General features: G+C 38.0%; 1 protein-coding gene across 3 annotated transcripts in view; it reads right to left on the bottom strand.

The window, feature by feature from the left end:
- The window catches only part of LOC129708125 (dual specificity mitogen-activated protein kinase kinase 4-like), a 69,431-nt gene extending 50,423 nt beyond the window's left edge, over window positions 1-19,008 (bottom strand). Inside the window, exons 1-3 of one of the 3 annotated variants that reach the window (XM_055653697.1) lie at window positions 18,229-19,008; window positions 7,347-7,475; window positions 2,440-2,472 (exon numbers count right to left, since the gene is read on the bottom strand). In XM_055653697.1, coding sequence (XP_055509672.1) covers window positions 2,440-2,472; window positions 7,347-7,475; window positions 18,229-18,316 — 250 coding nt within the window. In that variant the 5' untranslated portion in view covers window positions 18,317-19,008. The remainder of the gene's footprint in view (window positions 1-2,439; window positions 2,473-7,346; window positions 7,476-18,228) is intronic. The other 2 variants (XM_055653699.1, XM_055653700.1) reach the window with 2 other exon arrangements.
- Between the last annotated feature and the right edge of the window lie 873 nt (window positions 19,009-19,881).

Here is a 19,881-nt window from a genome sequence, read left to right as displayed (position 1 = left end):
ATTAAATTAACTTACATTCCATAAGTATTAATGTGGGATCTAAACTTGGGTCTGTGATTTTCTTTGGAAGGACTCTGGATTACAATATTATCTTGTGTAAGATGGAACTGCAGATGCTGGTTTAAACAGAAGATAGACACAAAAAGCTGGAGTAACTCAGCAGGACTGGCAGCATCTCTGGAGAGAAGGAATGGGTAACATTCTTCAGAAGGGTAGAGACCCGTCTTCAGAATAATCTTAACCACTGTACCGACATTATCCATTTACAATCTCAAAAAACACTTTAATGCTACAACAGGAGGCAAACATTCACAGCATTGCACAAATATAAGACAATTAACCAACAGAAAACAGAATTGGGATATCTATGTGATTTACAACTTGACAAATGTTGACCTGTGTGGGCTGATGGGGGACAGGCATCAAGAACAGAACCAGGCGCCAAACTATTTACAATCTGTATTAACCACTGATGAAGTGACTGAGTAGAATGCAGTTCAAAATTTGCTCCAGATGTGGAGATAGATTGGCAAAATAAGTTGCCAATACAAGACACAAGATTTTGCGACTGAGCAATAATTTGACGAATGGGGTATAATATGGGGAAATGTAAAGTTATCCACTACCGTTGGACGGATCAAAAGGTAGAATACGACTTTAATGGAGAAATACTCCATATCATAGCTTTACAGACAGGTCTGGATGTCCCTTCAAAAAATGATAACATAGGTGCAGCACTTAATTAGCAAAGTGAAATGTTTGCCTTTACTGCAAAAGGGACGTGAATATAAAAGTAGGGAAACCTTGAAACTAAGTTGGATATTGGTTCGATCATACCTTTGAATCCCTATTAACAGAAGGTACACAGAATTGATTGGTAACATGAAGGGGTTTCCTAAAAAGTCCAAAGATTTATGCCTATACAAACAAGAGGTCAAGAGTGTTTTATTGTTATATGTAAAGAACGCAAGGTGATCTATAAAACAGTCTGGGGGTATTGTCACAGGAAATACTAAGAGCATTTTTCCTTTGAGGGAATCTAGAAGTAGAAGCTATAGTTTTGGAATAATGGGTAACCTATGAACACCAATGAGAAGGATTTTTTTCTCTGTTGACTATCTACTACACTTTCCTATTCCAGAGCTGTAGAGGCTGAATCACTAAAACTCTAGGCTGAAATAGATTGATATTCTATAGGAGAGTCAAGAGTAGACATGTAACGCTAAGGCTCTATAAGGCGCTGGTCAGGCCGCATTTGGAGTATTGAGAGCATATTTGGGCCCCATATCTGAGGAAGGATGTGCTGGCTCTGGAAAGGGCCCAGAGAAAGTTTACAAGAATGATTCCAGGAATAAGTGTGTTCGCATAAGATGAGCATTGGACAGCACTTGGTCTCTACTTGCTGGAGTTTAGACAGTTGAGAGGGGGGGGGATATTGAAACTTACAGAATAATGAAAGGCATAGAGTGGATATGGAAAGGGTGTTTCCACTGGTGAGAGACTCTAGGACCAGAGGTGATAGACTTAGAATCAGAAGGAGGTGAGGAGGAACCCCTTTAGTCAGAGGGTAGTTAATCTGTGGAGGCCAAGTCAGTAGATATTTTTAAGGCAGAGATAGGCAAATTCTAGATTAGAACGGCTGTCAAGGGTTATGGGGCGAAGGCAGGAAAATTGGATTAGGAGGCAGAGATCAGCCATGATTGAAGGGTGAAGTAGACTCAATGTGCTGAATGGCCTAATTCTACTATAACTTGGGAACAAGGGGTGAAGGAACAGCTTGGATTTGTTACCACCACTGAAGGAACACTTTTTTTTGTAAATGACAGTGCAAGTATTATTTCAGTTGCATTGGATTCCAGATCACAGGCATGAACTTTAAGAGCTCTAGTACTGGTTCAGTTAAGGAAATCTCAAATAAATAAACAAATCAATGCTACACCCAATTCATATTCCAATCCAGCATTCCTGAATGAAACAAATGTAATTCTCTAGGACTGTTAGTTGATTAGACCTTTAGTATTTTTGAAAAAAAGTGTTAAAACAGACATTACAAGGAATAATTCCATGGTTCTACTGCATAGAACAAATGATCCTTTGTTTCAATTTTTAAACGCTGGAATTTATACATTTTAGAATTAATCTCCATCTGCCAAGAAAGCAAAAATACAAAGTTGCAATTTGTTACTCGTACACAATTTACCATAAAACTAATTTCAAGAAGAAATAGACTATGCTTGCACTTTGCACTGAAGATATGGTCATCGGTGCATGTCACCACACTATTTAAGAAGGCCAAGCAAGCCACGGTAAAAAGAAAGCACTTGCTAGACCAAAATCCCGCATTCTGTTAGTTGGAATGGCAGCAGACAGATACCCACTACCCAGTTATCAGAGTCAGAAATAAGTTTCAGAATACAGTATCATGAAATAGGAGCTTACTTTGCTCTTTTCCACAGACGCTTAGCTGAACCCCTAAAGCAGAGAAAACAAAAACTTTTTTAGAAATAATTGCAACACAGCAAATTTCCACAGCTACCACTGTACCTGTTAAAGAGAGATTACTGAGCAGCCTCTTACCATAAATTCTTATCATTAGAACAAAAACACAACCACTGGAATTATTTGGAACAGAGAAGGGATCAGTCGCCAAATCACAGCAGGCTATTTTCATTCATAAATGATTCCTGCATATTACAATAAGTTAATGACTAAACGGAAATACAATATCTTGCACCATCACAATACTAACATGTTCCAAATATTTTCAATTCCCATACTATTAAGCAGCAGTTTAATGACACAACAATGTGACATGACAAATGAAATCCTTTGCTGATCATTATAGTGCAGTCAGACCCATTTGGCTCGTGTCCAAGCCAACTATCAACACCAATTTACACTAAACTGACATTAACCTGAAGTGACAATTTTAAATTCAATTCGTATTGAATTGCCACGCTAAACAAGAAACTTAAAAAGCCATGCAGAGTCATTTTATAGAACTTCCATCTGAACAATATTGGATATTTTCCAGGCCACCACTCAAATTCTTATCCAACATCAACACTTGTGTAGTCACCACTCAGCCTGAAATCCTTAAAGTAGTTCAGGTTCTTAAAGTACCAAATACACCAAAAATAATCTCTTGAAAGCCATGCAAAAGTGGAATAGACATTTGCATGCAAATGTAGCCCCCCCCCCCCCCCCCCCCCTTCATAAAGAAACTGTTTTTAAGAGTAAAAATATTGCAGTTTTAATTAAACATAAGCGAGTTGGATCTCCGAGTTTGAAGTCCATAATAAACCTAACAAACCTAGAAGACAATTTAATTCTTTACTATTCTGATTATGGATGCAAATTCACTTCATTAGAAATATCCTTTAATAGACCATAGGTGCTATAATGTATTTCAATGGCGTTCAATTGAAGTTACAAAAGTCAAATAGAGTAGCTTGTGCTTCAGTTATATTGACATTGGTGAACCAACGTATGGTGTGCTGTGCACAGTGTTAACAAGCTTCTAGCATAAGGAAGCTATGTGTTGGAAGCAGTTCAGAGAAAGTTTCTACGACTAATACTTGGAATGGGCAGGTTGTATCATGGCAAAAGCCAAAGCTTCCATCTGCTGGAGTTTACAGAATGATTTGATTGAGGGGTGGAGAGGCCTACTTCAGTCCTGCGTGCAAGTGTTAATAAAATGGCATAAACCCACGACAAATTTACATTGTTAGAAGAAATTTAATTTCAATTTATCCTCTCACAAATTATTGAGCCAATTGATTGTTTGCAGTAGATTAACTCCCGACATAGCACATTTTGTTTAATGCAGCAGGCTGGGTGCTGAGGGAGCAAGATGATGGGAAGGGATGAGGGAAATGCTGAGGTTGTGGTGATGCAGCAAATGAAAGTAGGGATAGGGAAAATAATCTATCAATCAGATCGATGGAGAACGGAAGATGCGATTAGAAATCCTGATCATTTTGAAAGAGGAAGAACTATTCCAATAACTAATCAAACTTGAGGAATAAAAGTTCAGCAATTCTCCATGTTGAAAAAATACTTATAAATGCACTAAGCAGAATGGATATTACACATCTTTAATCCTTTATTTGAAAAGATTCAAGTATAATAGATCTGCAGTTTGTTGACACCAAGAGCCTTTCAAAGGGAACAGTGACCAATTTAAAATTAGGTTGAAACATATCAGTATTACAGGCAAAATAAAACAGAAAATCAAAAATAATGGCTAGATGACAATATGAAAAAGGGAGACGCTAGCTAAACCAACCTATGAAAAATGTTTTGAGGTGGCGATAGCAATTATGCCTAGGCTCCGGTAAACCCTGACAAACAGTTGCCATCGATTCATTCCATTAATGAATGGAATTATAGCATGCAAAGTTACAGAATGAGCTTCAAATTGAATGCACAATAGAGTGGTGGTAAATAATTGTGGGCAAAGGAAGAAAGTGTGGTGGTACTGAAACAAATTGAGACAATGATAATTTTCTTGAATTGACAATATTTCTAATGTTAAAAGCAAGGTATAGTATTTTACTGCAAAGAAAGACAGCATGCAACTTGAAAGTAATAACGTAAATGTGACAGCAAAGCAAAATAATCTGAGAGAATAAATATATACATCACACAGTAGATAGATGGGCTAATATGGCTGTGACCAAAGTATTTTAAGTACTAGGTTTTATTGCCATAGGGATCTAATTGAAAAGAAGAAAATTATGCTGAATGCTTCAAACATTGGTTGCACCATAATGCAAGTTATATAATTTAGGTCACCATATTAAGATAGCCAACTCCTACCTCATTCCATCTACCTTGAACAGTTGATTGACTTCACTATATTTTTGTGCACATTTATGACAACTGAAACACTTTATTCAGTTATTTTACAATTGAAGCAATTACTAAAAAAATCTGAAGAAACGTGCAGAGCCAGTATCATCTTGGAGTCAGCAACCAATACCATTATATATATAATTTTTTTAAATTGCTTTGAATAGAATTGTCTTATTTGAAGCAGCCCAAATTCAAGTAGACATTTAGACAGGATGTACAATCTGTAGTCTGGAATAATGTCATGTCACACAGGCCAAACTAACTAGTATTTAATTTCAGACAAGTGAATATTCAATTCATTTTCAGGAAAAGTCTGAAATACATATTAAACCCCGTTTTAAAAAAAATCAAAGTGATGAACTTTTCCCAATATTTCCAATCTTCATTCTTGATTTACAGGTTACTGTAAAGTTGGTCAATTTAAAAATTGCATGAAATTCTGATCTAAAAAACACCAACCTTAACATAGTCACTGCATTTTATAAAGTAGAATGTCAATCCACACAAATCAAAATATGTCCAGTTTTGATATTGCCAAAATCAGTATCTCTGACACTGACAATTTCATGCTTTCATGTATTCCAATAGGACAACCACATAACATCTTACAAAATCAATCACATTTTTAAAAAAAGAGCTCATAAAATAGATAACATTTTAATATTCTTAAAATAGAGAGCATCAAGAGTGTTTATTGTCGTATCTCCCAAAATAAAACAATGAAATTCTTATGCCCGTCACCTGACAGGTATGTCAAGTGCAGAGTAAACAAACTAGAAATATTTCACAACCAAGTAGCAAGGAACAAAATCATTGTCAACAACTGCAAGTGTGATGCATCAATTACAAGCATAAACAGCTGCTACAGGAAAAGGAAGACTTTCAATCACATGTTCTCAATTTAAATTCTGGCTTTCCTTTCACCATGTCTAGTTTAGTTGGAGTACTGATACTTTGTTAATAGTAATAAATGGCTTCAGTTGATACAGTAGGTTGATACATTACTGCCAATGCTAATGCAGTGCGAGGAAATTTAAATTCAATGTTAGTATTGCCCTTAAAAAGTAAATGAACTATATATGGATTCATCAGAACAGTGCTTAAGATACATTTCCATCATTAGGTTTTTCATTTCACACCAACATTAAACCGACATTTGACATTTAGGAACTAGCCATTGCCACAACAAATGAGATACTCCTGCGGTGGCGTCTCCTACGACTTTAGATTGACAAGAAAGAACAAAACCTATTGCAGAATAAATATATTTGTAAACCTACCTAACCTTCATTTACATTTTTGGATTTGACTCCCATCTTTGTGCCCAAAGAAATTAAACATAGTTGTCACTGAAGCATTCAAACAATATGGCAAAACTGAAGCACTGCTTTAAGTGGAATATAATCAGAGTATTTTTGTCTATATAACTGTAACATCACTTCCGTTTTCAATCATGACATCGCTCGCAAAACAAATACCAACATTCAATAAGTAATTTAAATGTTTTTGTCACATATGTTAACATTAATAAATGTACATTTAAATTTCTCTGACAAAATCACACTTATACAAGCTCAAAACTTATTATATTCAGAACTAATGCATCTTCCCTTTATGTAGTTTCAAACTTAATACCCCTACCACGAGAAGAGTTGCAATGATATTTTTTAATTAATTAAGTGATCTCCAAGCATCAAGGATTCCTTCCTCTTTTATCCCAACTACCATGAAAGAATGGAACGACTGGGCTTGTATTCACTGGAATTTAGAAGGATGAGAGGGGATCTTAAGCGATTGGACAAGCTAGATGCAGGAAACATGTTCCCGATGTTGGGGGAGTCTAGAACCAGGGGTCACAGTTTAAGAATTAAGGGATGGGCCATTTAGAACTGAGATGATAAACTTTTTCACCCAGAGAGTTGTGAATTTGTGGAATTCTCTGCCTCAGAAGGCAGTTAGGTCGATTCACTGGATGCAATCAAAAGAGAGTTAGATAGAGCTCTTCCGGGCTAGCGGAATCAAGGGATATGGGGAGAAGGCAAGAACGGGGTACTGATTGTGGATGATCAGCCATGATCACATTGAATGGCAGTGCTGGCTCGAAGGGCCAAATGGCCAACTCCTGCACCTATTTTTTTTGTTTCTATATTTCATTTCAAAAGTTAAACCTGAAAATTCTGATACTTGTCTCATTGGTTCCTTCCAAAAATCAAAAACTTGCAACATTAAAATATAAATAACTTGTTCCCCACTGTGCATTAAATCATTTATAGATGATTGAGAGGAATATGACTACATGTTTATTGCCATTTACTCCATCCACTAGTTTTCATATTTGTACTTATCCATTAATTAAAATGCAGAGTTACAGTTTTTTTTTCCTCTATTAGAACTCCCATTTAGTCACATCCTGTCATGAATCAATCACTTGAGAGATTCAGTGACCTTACATAAGATCAATAAGCGATAAGATAATGCAGGTCATTTACCAAAAGTGCAGTAGTCCTCATTTTTGGAATGAAGTTCTCCTCCACAAACCAACTTTCCCACCCGCCTCCCCTCAGGTTCTTGGTCTGGACTGAGGAAGGGCTTCTGTTTGAGATTCCTGTGTTTCAATTCTGTTAAAACAGTAAAATATAAAAACATGTAATAGATGGGACACCATTACCTTCCAAGGGAGACAAACAGGATACCTACTTTTTCATCATTGCAGCTGTATACAGAAAAAACAAAGGAAACTTCCTTCACTGGACAAATTAACAAGTTAATTGCATCTCAAGCAAAATGCTCCACAATTAAATGGTACTGAGGGAACACTGCACAACATAGAGATTAGGAGACTCACATGATGGGATGATGCAACATGCTTTTAAAGATGGATATTGCCAAACCGTGGAAAATCTCCATGGCCTTGGGCCACATTTATGGTAGATGGAAATGCAAATCCACAGCAAGAACATTATAACGTCAAAGTGCAATTTACATTTTTACAAACCTTGATTGCAAAGTCATTATGAGTTTTATAAGATCTGCTATAAGCTTCTTAATTACATAGTATTTTTTATTCATAAGCAAACCAAACAGCAAGACAGCTAAGATCATTTTGATTAATTAATCGATAAACTTGTCCAAAATGTCACTATGAAGCCCAAAATTTAGGTTTTTGTTATTGTTCAATGCGTTCACCCCACCAGCCATCATAAATACAAACTTATGCACTGTAAAATCATCTGCCGTAGTCTGTACATTGGCTCCACTATAAACTTGGTCCGTTGAATGATCTTTACATAAATCATTTTGACCTCACTCACCCAACCTCATTCACTTACCATCCACCCAACTCTCCTCTTCCCAGCATTGGCCTGCATGTAATCAGAAACCGTTTTCTGGAAAATTCTTCCTCATCTTTGGCTTGTTTCTAGCCATCATTAAATTATTTTAAAAGAAATTTTCTTAAATTTTTTTAAGTCAGTCCATTCTTGCTGAGATACAACAAAATTAATCTATAGTTATTTGAAGCATCTCAGCTTTTATTAACTCAGCTAAATTGCCGCTTTGGAGTTCATCACATTTCCTCATGTTTCTGAAGTACCACAAGACATTTTCTGTGATAAAGATGAATATTAATGTAAGTTATGATGATGATGAAGCAAGGGTACAATTACACAGTTTAACTCTAGCTCAATCAGCAAGTTTACAGAGTAAATCAACCCAATTTAAACATGCAGATCCACGAACATTATGTAAAACCTGCATGTAGTTTTGGAAAATAATGCCCTTTGCAAAATCTAGTTGAAAAGAGGTCTTATCTTTCAAGAAGCTCAAGATTGAAAATTCTTATTGAAGTCAACATGAAATGCTCCAGCAAAGTACTGAGAAAATAAATTGTCAGTTTCCAAATATTTAATTTTCTCCTAAGCTTTACATGATCTAAAACGAAAAAAGGAAGAGGAGGAGCCAGAGGGCTGAGGGAGAGCTAAGGAGAGGAGGAGACAATAAGGGCTTTTGGAAATTGGAGAAGTCAATGTTCATGCCGTTGGGATGTAAACTGCCCAAGCGGAATATGAGGTGCTGCTCCTCCAATTTCCGGTGGATCCTTGGAGGAGCCCCAGGATCGAAAGGTCGGATTCGGAATGGGAAGGAGATCCCTTTCATTTTTCCCTGTCGTTTCTTGCAGCTTATGATAGCATGTTTGGTTTTCTTTAAGCAGAGGCTCAATGATGTAGTTCAAAGTGGAAAGAATGCCCGAATTGTTTGTACAAAAATGCTTAGGTAACAATTAACATTTTTTAAACTGCTAATTTCAAGAGTTGAATGCATCCGTGAAATCAGATGGGCAGCTGAAATTCTACTTGAGGGTTCTGTTCTTAAAACTGGCAAAGATCATCAATCTACTTTAAAAAAATCTTTCTCTGAAAATAGTCTTGATGGTAAACCAATATAAATACATGTCCATCGAGACTATGTATCGAGTCAAATGATGGCCCAGTCCTCTCTGTAAACTTGCTGTAGTACGGAAATTCCAAGGATGTTCAAAGGCTGTACCCTGTTACCTACTGGTCACTTTCAGCCAAATGGCAGATTGTCTAAATGGTTAAAACATTAGAAACCACTGTTTCTCCCAGAACTGCAAGTACATTTTTCACTGTCCAAAACAAATAGATTTAAAGTCAAAGGGAATCAACGTCAGTAGCTTATTCACCTTGCGCAGAATGCAGCTTGTCAGAGAATCCTCTACCAGAATGGCCAAACCTAACTTTCTCAATGAAAGGCACAGGTTAAATTTAATCAGCCTAAACACAATCTGCACACATTGTGACACACTCACATACAGTGCATCAGAATCAACACAAGAGTTTTTTCCACCATCCCTTTCACTGGGAGCATGCATGCAACAATTTTACCGCATTAGTCATCTGCATTTATTTTTTCCTTTATGGCCTGGTATATGATTTTTAAAAATTAATCTTCTCCTAGTTGCAAAACAAAATTAGAAATGTTGGCAGAACTCAATCTATCAAGCAGCAATGGCAAGAAATTATTTAACACTTTGGATCAATAATCCTGTCTCGGAACTGTAGGAAAAACAAAGGCTTTACAGTTTTCTGAGCTAGGGAGGAGTTTCCAGCAATTCGTTTTTTGTTTCAGATTTCAGCAACTGCAGTTTTTTGTTTTCTCTCAGTTACTGGTTCTCCAAACCTTTCACAACCCAGTCTCTCTGGTCTTTATAAGCTAACCTATAATGCTACATACTCTTTATGGCATCAACTCTTTCTGGCATGGAATTTTGAAATGTATACTTTTTTTGTCCCGATGAACAATTCACGCAACAGTGAGTCCTACGCTAACATTCAGTTTATACAAATCCCATAATCCACATTAAAAATTCCTAATTCTTCCGATTCTTGAAAATTGTACATGCCCTTCGACACAGATCCAGACCACAACACTTTCAGACATCAGCGTTCTAGATGGTAGTTAGCTTTCAAAATATTTGTCATTAAAGAAAACCTTCCTTTAAACAAGGCACTGCATTTACTAGATAATTCTTTCATATAAAGGACTTGCAATCCAGATACAGTGCCATTAATTGATTTGCATAATCCCCATGCTGTCAGAATACTTTCACCTAATTGTAGATCAATTTTTTTTAAATAAGCAAGGCATTACTTTAGAAATTGTCATACAAATTGTATAACTGTCGTCTCACCTGGATTTAGAGCAATTGGCACCTGACAGGTAATAAAACTATGCTCTATTGTAATACATGAATTTTACAAATGCTGCATAGATAGGAGAAATTCCCCGTTTGATTCACTGTGCTTTCAGTTGATCTCATTGATTTTAAGTTCTAAAATTAAGTCAGCAACCATGCATTTTGGTTGTAGTGATTATCATTCCAGGCAAGGTCAAAGTCAGGTTTAGTTGTTGTATGTTCGGTGGTTCAGTTGCATGTCAAGACACCTTGCGATAGCTCATAAATAAATAATAGTCTCTTGGATAAAGTACTGGAATGTGTTTATTGATTATGTAACCATCAGGAATTTAATAGGTCAGGGTTAAGAAACTGCATTTCAGAAGCACTTGTGAAAACGGCAGTAGTTGAAATTAGAAAGACTGCACATAACTCTCAAAATTGATTTCTGGTCTCTGACAGCCGACCCCAAGGCTATGTACCACCTTCTGTGCCTGCACAAAACTAAGCTGGAGAAGCCAACTAAAATAGTCACCGCTCCTGTGATTTCCATTCTGTCAAGCATACGAGGGATACAAGGAAAATAAAATCAGACAATCACATGAAAGCTCTTCATTGTTTGTGTTTATACAAACAACAGTTTGATAGACACGCAAGAGGAATGCAGCTTGTAGAGAATCTTCACAAGAGTTGAGAAATATGGAGGGAAATATTTAAACTGACTCAAAAATAAACATCAATTTAATATCCAAATATCTTTGCGTGAATTTCCCAATTTTTTTTTTACTCTTTCAGGTCTTAGCCAAGCACTGCCATCACAATACATTCTACGACTTAGAACTACAGTCTTGCCTACAGAGTTCATTCTATTCGATTATAGAGCAATGTATTTGAGATTGACAAAAGATAACTTTACACAAGTCCCATTCAGAAGACAATTTGTTGGTTACATCATAGTAGAAAGTTAGAAAGACTAACTATCAAAAATAAAGGACCAGGAGTGTCATAAGCTGAGAAAGACATCAGAATAACATGACTAAAATACCACAGGTCATTTTATCTTCCTATTGGGATGCCAGAAATAACTTCCATATCTGCATTTAACCCATTCATTATCCTCATCAGCCTTTACAACTCATTCCTTGGGACATGGTTTTAAACTCTATCTAGTGGTCATGGGGAAAGAGGTGGGGGGGGGGGGGGGGGGGGGGGGGGGGGAAGAGGAAGGGAAGCAGAACTGGCTGAACTGGCTGCTCTGCTGGTGGCAAGCAGCAAAGGGATTGTGACATCAGCTGCTGGCCAGAGACTTTTTTTTTTTTTTTTTAAACGCGAGTTTGGTGATGAATTTTAGTAAATATCTTGGGGGAAAAATTAATCATTTTTACAGAGGAGTGGATTTCGAAAATCATAAGGTGAATCTACACTGAAAAAGTCAAAATTTCCCCGTCTGCGCGCACACACACACACACGCTAAAATGAGCCCAAGATCAATGCAATGTAAAATCATAATGACATATTTCTGCACGATTCGTCTCACTTTGTTCATTGAATCTATCACGTTTAAACATAAAGAAAAAACATTAAAATTATATAAAATAAAATGGTACCGTATTTTGGAGTTGAAAATTTTTGAAAAATCATATTACAAAAGGTCAACTCAAATGAGAATTTGTGAACATCCATACCATGTACACAGCTTCTGTAAAAATAATCTTATACTGCAAATTTAAACCTAGAGAATAATCCAACCTGAGCCAATAAGCCTGTTGGTAAAATAAAATTCCTAACTAGCTCCCAAAATTTCTTGAACAGAATCATTTTTGTTTAAACCTCTGAATACAATACTGGGAATAAAATAAATAGAGTCATCTGTCAGCTGAATCACAAGATAAAGCAACTAACTGTGCATAAGGATCAATCATAAGGGAAGGCACTAATAACTGATTAAGCACACTGCTGTTCACTGCCCTAACATTATGTTCTTTAGATTTGACTTCAAAAAGGAAAGTGGAGTTAGATCTGCTCAAATAATTAGCACAAGATTAGCACATTAGCACAAGAAGTTATGGTGGAGAGGACTGGTACACACAGTTCTAATTTGGGGTAAAGTTGATTTGAGGTATTAGCATAAACTTGCAGAGGTCATTGGGAGAATGTTTGTATGCAATTGGGCAGCTGACAAGTAAGGAGGCTTTCTAAAGTGAGGTAGCAATAGTACAGAGGTAGCATTCACCTGTTAGGGTAAAGGGCAAGGCTGGCAGATTTAGAAAACATTGGATGACAAGAAATGTTGACGGTCTGGTCAGGAAAAAGGAGGCAGCATGTATCAGATTTAGGAGTCAGGATCAAGCGAATCACCTCCGCGCGTTTGAGGGTAGCACAGTGGTGCAATGATAGTGTTGCTATCTTACAAGCACCAGAGATCCGGATTCGATCCTGGCTACGGTTGCCGTCTGTACAAAATGTGTATGTTATCTCGGTGACTGCGTGGGTTTTCTCTGGGTGCTCTGGTTTCCTCCCACATTCCAAAGTTGTGAATGTTTGTAGGTTGATTGGCTTCTGAAGTTATCCTTAATGTATATGACAGATCTAGTGTATGGTAATCATTGGACTCCGTTGTCCAAGAGCCAATTTTCAAAAATATATCTAAACGCTATAAACCGTTCAAGAGTACACTTAAGCAATCAGGAGGGCAAAAAGAGGACACGAAATGGAACTGGCCTTGCTTATCTTCACAGTTCAGGGGAAAGCAGAAGGACAATAAATGGCAACACTGAACATCAATTATCAACATCCATCTGATTTTGTCAACATAAATCACTGTCCAAGAAAGAGTGGGTTAACATATGAGCGTTTGACAGTACTGGGCCTGTAACATAGAAAATAGGTGCAGAAGGAGGCCATTTGGCCCTTCGATCCAGCACCGCCATTCATTCTGATCATGGCTGATGATCCACAATCAGTAACCTTCTCCCCATACCCCTTGATTCCACTTGCTGTACTCGCTGGAATGTAGAAGGATGAGGGAGGACCTCATTGAAACATAACGAATAGTGGAAGGTTTGGATAGAGTGGATGTGGAGAGGATGTTTCCACTAGTGGGAAAGTCTAGGACTAGATGTCGTAGCCACAGAATTAAAGGACATTCCTTTAGGAAGAGATGAGGAGACATTTCTTTAGTTAGAGGGTGGTGAATCTGTGGAATTATTTGCCACAGAAGGCTGTGGAAGTAAAGAATGGATATTTCTAAGGCAGAGATAACTATATTCTTGATTAGTACGGGTGTCAGGGGTTATGGGGAGAAGACAGGAGAATGGAGTTAGGAGGGAGATTGAATGGCAGAATGGACTGGGTGGGCCGAATAACCTAATTATCAGCATGTAGGCTGAGGAACATCAATACATGTCAAGGAAGTCTGCAATTGCTGTTTTATCTTTGTGCCTCGATCATCTATTAAGTCCAGTGGCTAGTCTCTTGGTGAAGTCCAGTTGATATAACGGAGGAAACATTTTGCAGCTCCTCAAACAGATATTAGTCAGTTCAGGGTACCATCTACTCATATTATCTGTGGTATATCCAATTTACTAATTTCAGTTAGCATTTGTAAAATTACCATAGGGATTGCTGCAAGCTTTGGTGCTTTAACGTGTTTTAGGAATGGCCCTTAATTTTAACCAGACTCCAATTTCAATTAAAATCTGCATTAAAATGTAGCTGCAGTAAAATGAACTCAGGAAGCTATTGGATTGTATTAAAGCTCAGCTTCATTTTAAGGTGTCATTATTGGGTCTAGCCCACGTGTGCCTGCATGAAGCATCAATATTGCTTGTTGCTGCCCCACTAAGTTGTTTAACCTAGTTGACCTTGTCCTCGCCAATCTTATCTGTCACAGATGCATCTGCGTGTCCCTGTGGAGACCATATCGCATCTTCATGAGAAAACTCAGTACTGTATGTTGTGGAACTGCCACTAGCTGCAGCTGTGTCAGTTGCAGCACACTAGACAACACTCTTGTGTTTGAGTTTGTAAACTGTGTGCCCTAATCCCCTTTGGAGATTTGAGAACATTCATTGAGCAGTGACACTGCTGTTTTGCTTTGTTGGGGTTTACACTATCAGGGACCGTGTCTTTCGTTTGTGATCTTGATTTGATTACACATCTGGCCGTTATGATGGATGCAAAAGATCCCAAAAATTCACTTTGCTTTGGGATTTCTTGAAATTGTGCAATGTGATTATCCTAATGCACATTGGAGCTGGGGCATAGTGGACCATCTGTATCGCCAGAGTTGTATTGCACCTCAGTCAACAATTTTATGACCCAGTATTTCCTTCACTCTCTCACACTCAAGCTGAATATTTCAGGTGACCTTTTAACTTCCTGGAAGATTTCAACATGTTGAGTGCGTCAGAGCAACATTAGATGTGCATCTAAATGAGATGATAATATGGCGAATTACAAAGTGGAACTGCAGCATGCTAAAGCAGCGAATAATTCTGCAGTAGATAGATCAGGACAAGACTGCAGACCCTAACATCAGATCTTTAAGGTGGGGAGCAGTTAATCAATTGATGGAAACTGGCAGCTGCACGAGTGCCCCATAGAAAATAAAAGTCTAAACTGTTCGAGTCTGTCGTAATCCAAAGGTCCCGAGTAAATTATCCTCCTTGGCTATCAAAGATCCATATCAGAGATGCCAACCAATTCAGTTCATTTCTATGTAACACTCAGTTAATTTAGGAACTAGACCACCATAAAAGCAAATAGTCTATATTCAGATGTTCAAAAATAGACCGAGGATTGGGTTGGGATGGAAAAGAGTAAAAACATAAATCTCTCAAGTGGATGCAGAAACTAACATCACCATGGTACAATCCAAGAGATTCATATACTTATAGAACCTGATATGGTTTAATAGGTTTGCATATCTTTGCTAATATTCAATGTTATGACGGATACCATTCACTTGGGTGCTGTACAAATTATGGCTTTTTTTTTACCACAATGAATTTTAACAGAACAAATTAAGAACTAAGTTTATGCTATCAAAAAAAATGCAAAATTTACAGAAATATTATTAGACTAAGCAAATAAAAATCCCTCACTTTAAATAATTTTCAATAAATATCCTTCAGACACCAAAAACAATTAAAATGACAGCATATTTGACAATCGGATGAATACGAAAATATTTCTTTGCTGTGTAGTTTACTATGTAGCAAAATAATAGTTCTGAAACATTTTCTTTACAAATCATTTTATCAACATCTAAATCTCGTGCAAGTTATGTGCTTGTCAACACTAAATTTGACATTCTATAATGGAAAGATTGGGTTTATTCTCACTGGAAAGAGTGCGGACCTTAAAATTTTAAATAAAATTTTGAACAGATGGTTGGAATCCTTCCCCCAGGACAGCCCTGGTTTTGAGGTGGAGGGTGGGGGGGATTGTAAAGATATGAGAAATGAATCCCCACAAAAAGCAGTGAAAATCTGGAGCAAGCTGCAAAAGATGGATACAATTTTAAGGGCCTGCCCCACTTAGGCGACCTAATCCACGAGTTCTAGCGAGTTTGCCCTCGACTCATACTCGCAGCAGCGTCGACACGAGGTCGTACGAGGTCTTCGTAACTCTATTTCATGCTCGAGAGTGGTATCCGCCTACTCGATGCCTCAGCTAGGTCGCAGCATTTTGTTCCATATGTTAAAAAATGCTCGCGAGTGAAAAAGGGTCGCCATGGAAAAAAATTGATACTTTTTTACGCGTAGGCTTAGTCGTAGTAGGTCGGCATGTTAGTTGTAGGTAATCGAGGGTAGTCGTAGTTAGTCTTCATCATAGTCGAAGGGAGGTCGTCTTCACGCTCCACTATTCGGTGTCCAATTTTCCTGAAGTTAGTTGTAGCTAGTAGAAGCTGGTCTTCAACATAGTCGAAGTAGGTCGAAGGAGGTCTTCTACAAAGTCGATGGAGGTCTTCAACGTGTCATTTTTTCAAACTCTTCTAAACTCGCCAATTAGGTCGCCTAAGTGGGACAGCCCCTTAAATGTTTAAATGGAGTTTGAATAATACTAGAGGGATAAGGGCCTATGAGTGGAAAATGAGATTTGTCTAGGATAAAAATCATGGTCAGCATGGATAAATTGGGCTGAAAGGGCCCATTTTCCTGCTGTACGATTCCATGAAAGAATTGGGCTCAGTTGTGAAAAGCCTGTGACAATATATCCATCTCCCAGTTACATGTTTATACCAAACAGCACTGTTTGGGAATGATGACACAAGTACCTCTGGGAGAAAAGCAGAAAATCTATGAAGAGCACCAAACTGGCTTTCTGGAACCTAAAAATAGGCCGGCTGCATACAACCCACCCTATGGAGCACACGGACACCACAGGAGGAAACGGGAAGCAAAGCTTCATAGGTGAACCAAACGAATGGATGGTTGACTTAATGTTATTAATTGCAAATTACTCAATTAATTAAGAACTCTGATGAACCACAACAGCAAACTTCAACAGTTCAATAATAACACAACTAAATTCTACTGCCTTCCAACTTGCAAACAGGTATTTGTACTGCCTAAACATTTTTACCAGTGTTATTTCTGCAATGTATGTAGCATGTTGATTCTCCTGGTGGCACCATGACATAGTTGAGAGATTAATAAATCAAAATGGGTGAAAGAATACATTCCTTTAGTTGTGTCATTTTTGACCAGTGCCAGGAAAAAATACCAGTCTTTTATCTAACATTCTACTAGCTACCAAATTATAAACAACCAATTATGCTGAATATTATAACAAAGTTTAAACCAAGTACTTAGATGTTAGTCTACATATTAATAGATCTGATAAATGGGTTATCATATCTGTCTGCGTCATTTTATTATCTGGCTTAATCAGAATAATTTTGCTTTTAATATAATGGTCTAGGGGCATTGTTGGTTGTAAAGGCCATCTTTTTACACTGAGGAATCCCAGAGTGCAAATGCTGTATCATTTTAGAGGAAATTAAAATGGAACTGAAAAGTAAACCATATCAGGTAGAAATAACTATTTTCTGATAACTAAGTGTAACCTTACTTCAGCAAAACAAACATTGTTTTACAGTAGCCGAGGAAAAATAACCATATAAATTTTCCAGCGATTACTACATTTTAAAATTTAATTTTGTGTTTTTTTTTTAATTTTTAACCAAAGAAACAGAAATGTGGAAGTAGCTCAAACATAACACGATTATCCCGAGTTCTGCACTCAAACTAACATTTCAAAGTAATTCAATGTTTATAACACTTATTATTGAGGAGTGCAATAGGCATCATTTAAGCACAATTATCTTAATTTATAATTTATTTGAGTAAAAGGAAAAGCAGGATGGATGACAATGAAAAGTTGAGGAAAACAAGACGTGTTGTACACATCGGCAAACTATAATTTTGCAATTATTGCCGACATAAAATTTGCTTCCACATATGATTTCATGAATGATAACATAAGAACAGTAAAATTAAAGCCACCTAACCCACATCCACACCTTATATCTCTATGCACAATGAAGAGGCTGCCTGGAGCTGCCAGTTTACCAAGGTATTAACACCCTCCAAAACAGAAAGGCAATAAGAAGGAAATCTACATTATTCATTACAAATAGCATTACACAAGAGTGCCGTGTGATGGCTTACCCTGCATGCAGGTGGTTGTGTTTTGTTGCTGACTCTGTTGCTGCTGTGCCGAGCTGCTGGAGTTGTTGCTGTAGCTGGGAGTCGCCATTGTACAGATAATATTCCAAAGGGGGCTGCAATGCAGCAACTCGGTCACTCGCTTCCTTCTTTTATATATATATGTATATGTGTGTGTGAAAAACACACAACACACACACACATACACTTACACTCAGTCCCCTAATGACTTAACAGGACCCAAATCCCACCGTCGCCGTCAAGACAAACGGTTAAAATCCTCTTGCAGATTTCTTTCGAGCACCATATCACAACCCCACACATACACAATTTAAAAAAAAAACTTCCCTGTATAATTAAAAGAAAACCCTTCCAAAAATCAAAAAAAAAAATTATGGTACACAAATTTATATTCAAACCAAGGTTAGAAATTATTGACGCGGCGCAACAGATCCCACAGGAATGTCCAGATAGTTTTTAACCGAATTAATTCTTCTCTTGGGGAAAAAAAAACAATATTGAAACTAGAAGCTGCCCGAGTGGCTGGAGGCGCCGCCACTGCAGCCGGACAAAGAAGCCATGGACGGGGGTGACTCCACGGCAAGAGACAACCCCTCTGTGTGTGAGAGCCTTCAAAAACAAAACTGAGATCTGTGTGCGGCCCCAGGAAGATGTAATCAGAGGAAAAATCGGGAAAATCCCATGAAGAATGCGTCTGTCCCGGCGTCAGTCACATCAGTGAGTGAGGGAACAAGATGGGAAAGGGAGAGGGAGGCGAGGACGGCAACCGCGCAGCCGCACTGCCGCGGCGGGGGGGGGGCATTGTGGGTTGTGTAGTCCCGCCCGCTGACAGGGCCCGCGCGCTATCCCGGCGGAACTTCCGCTTGCAAACTACAGCTCCCAGGATGCACGGTGGTCAGGGATGGGGGGGAAGGACGAGTGCCGCCCCTCGTGATGCGCAGATTGTGACGTAGGCAGGAGGCACAAGGCCGGCAGCTGAGCTGGGTCAAAGTTGAGAGTTGTGTGCACAGCCTGCAGGCTGCTGCATAAGCCATGAATATATTCTTTAACCAAAACCTCAGGCCCGTCTTAATTTAGCACTCCTCCTGGTTTCTGGCTTTCATTAAACCTATAATTTCCATAAGCCTGAAGTTTTGCATTCAAGATGCATTTAATTTTTATTTCACATGATTTTGATGCGAAAGTGTTATTTATTTCTATTTAACGTATTTGGATACATTGAAAATAAATCTATTTATGTTGCAACAAAATAAATCTTTATAACTCATGAGTAAGGAGGAAAAAAAAAATTCTTAAGGGGTTGGACAGGCTAGATGCAGGAAGATTGTTCCCGATGTTGGGGAAATCCAGAACAAGGGGTCACAGTTTAAGGATAAGGGGGAAATCTTTTAGGACAGAGATGAGGAAAACATTTTTCACACAGAGAGTGGTGAATCTGTGGAATTCTCTGCCACAGAAGGTAGTTGAGGCCAGTTCATTGGCTATATTTAAGAGGGAGTTAGATGTGGCCCTTGTGGCTAAAGGGATCAGGGGGTATGGAGAGAAGGCAGGTACAGGATACTGAGTTGGATGATCAGCCATGATCATATTGAATGGCGGTGCAGGCTCGAAGGGCTGAATGGCCTACTCCTGCAC

The sequence above is a fragment of the Leucoraja erinacea genome, chromosome 23 (genome assembly GCF_028641065.1).
Source record: "Leucoraja erinacea ecotype New England chromosome 23, Leri_hhj_1, whole genome shotgun sequence".
NCBI classification, from domain to species: Eukaryota; Metazoa; Chordata; class Chondrichthyes; order Rajiformes; family Rajidae; genus Leucoraja; species Leucoraja erinaceus.
The sequence above is the reverse complement of the archived record's forward strand: the minus strand, read 5'-3'. Positions and strand labels throughout refer to the sequence as shown.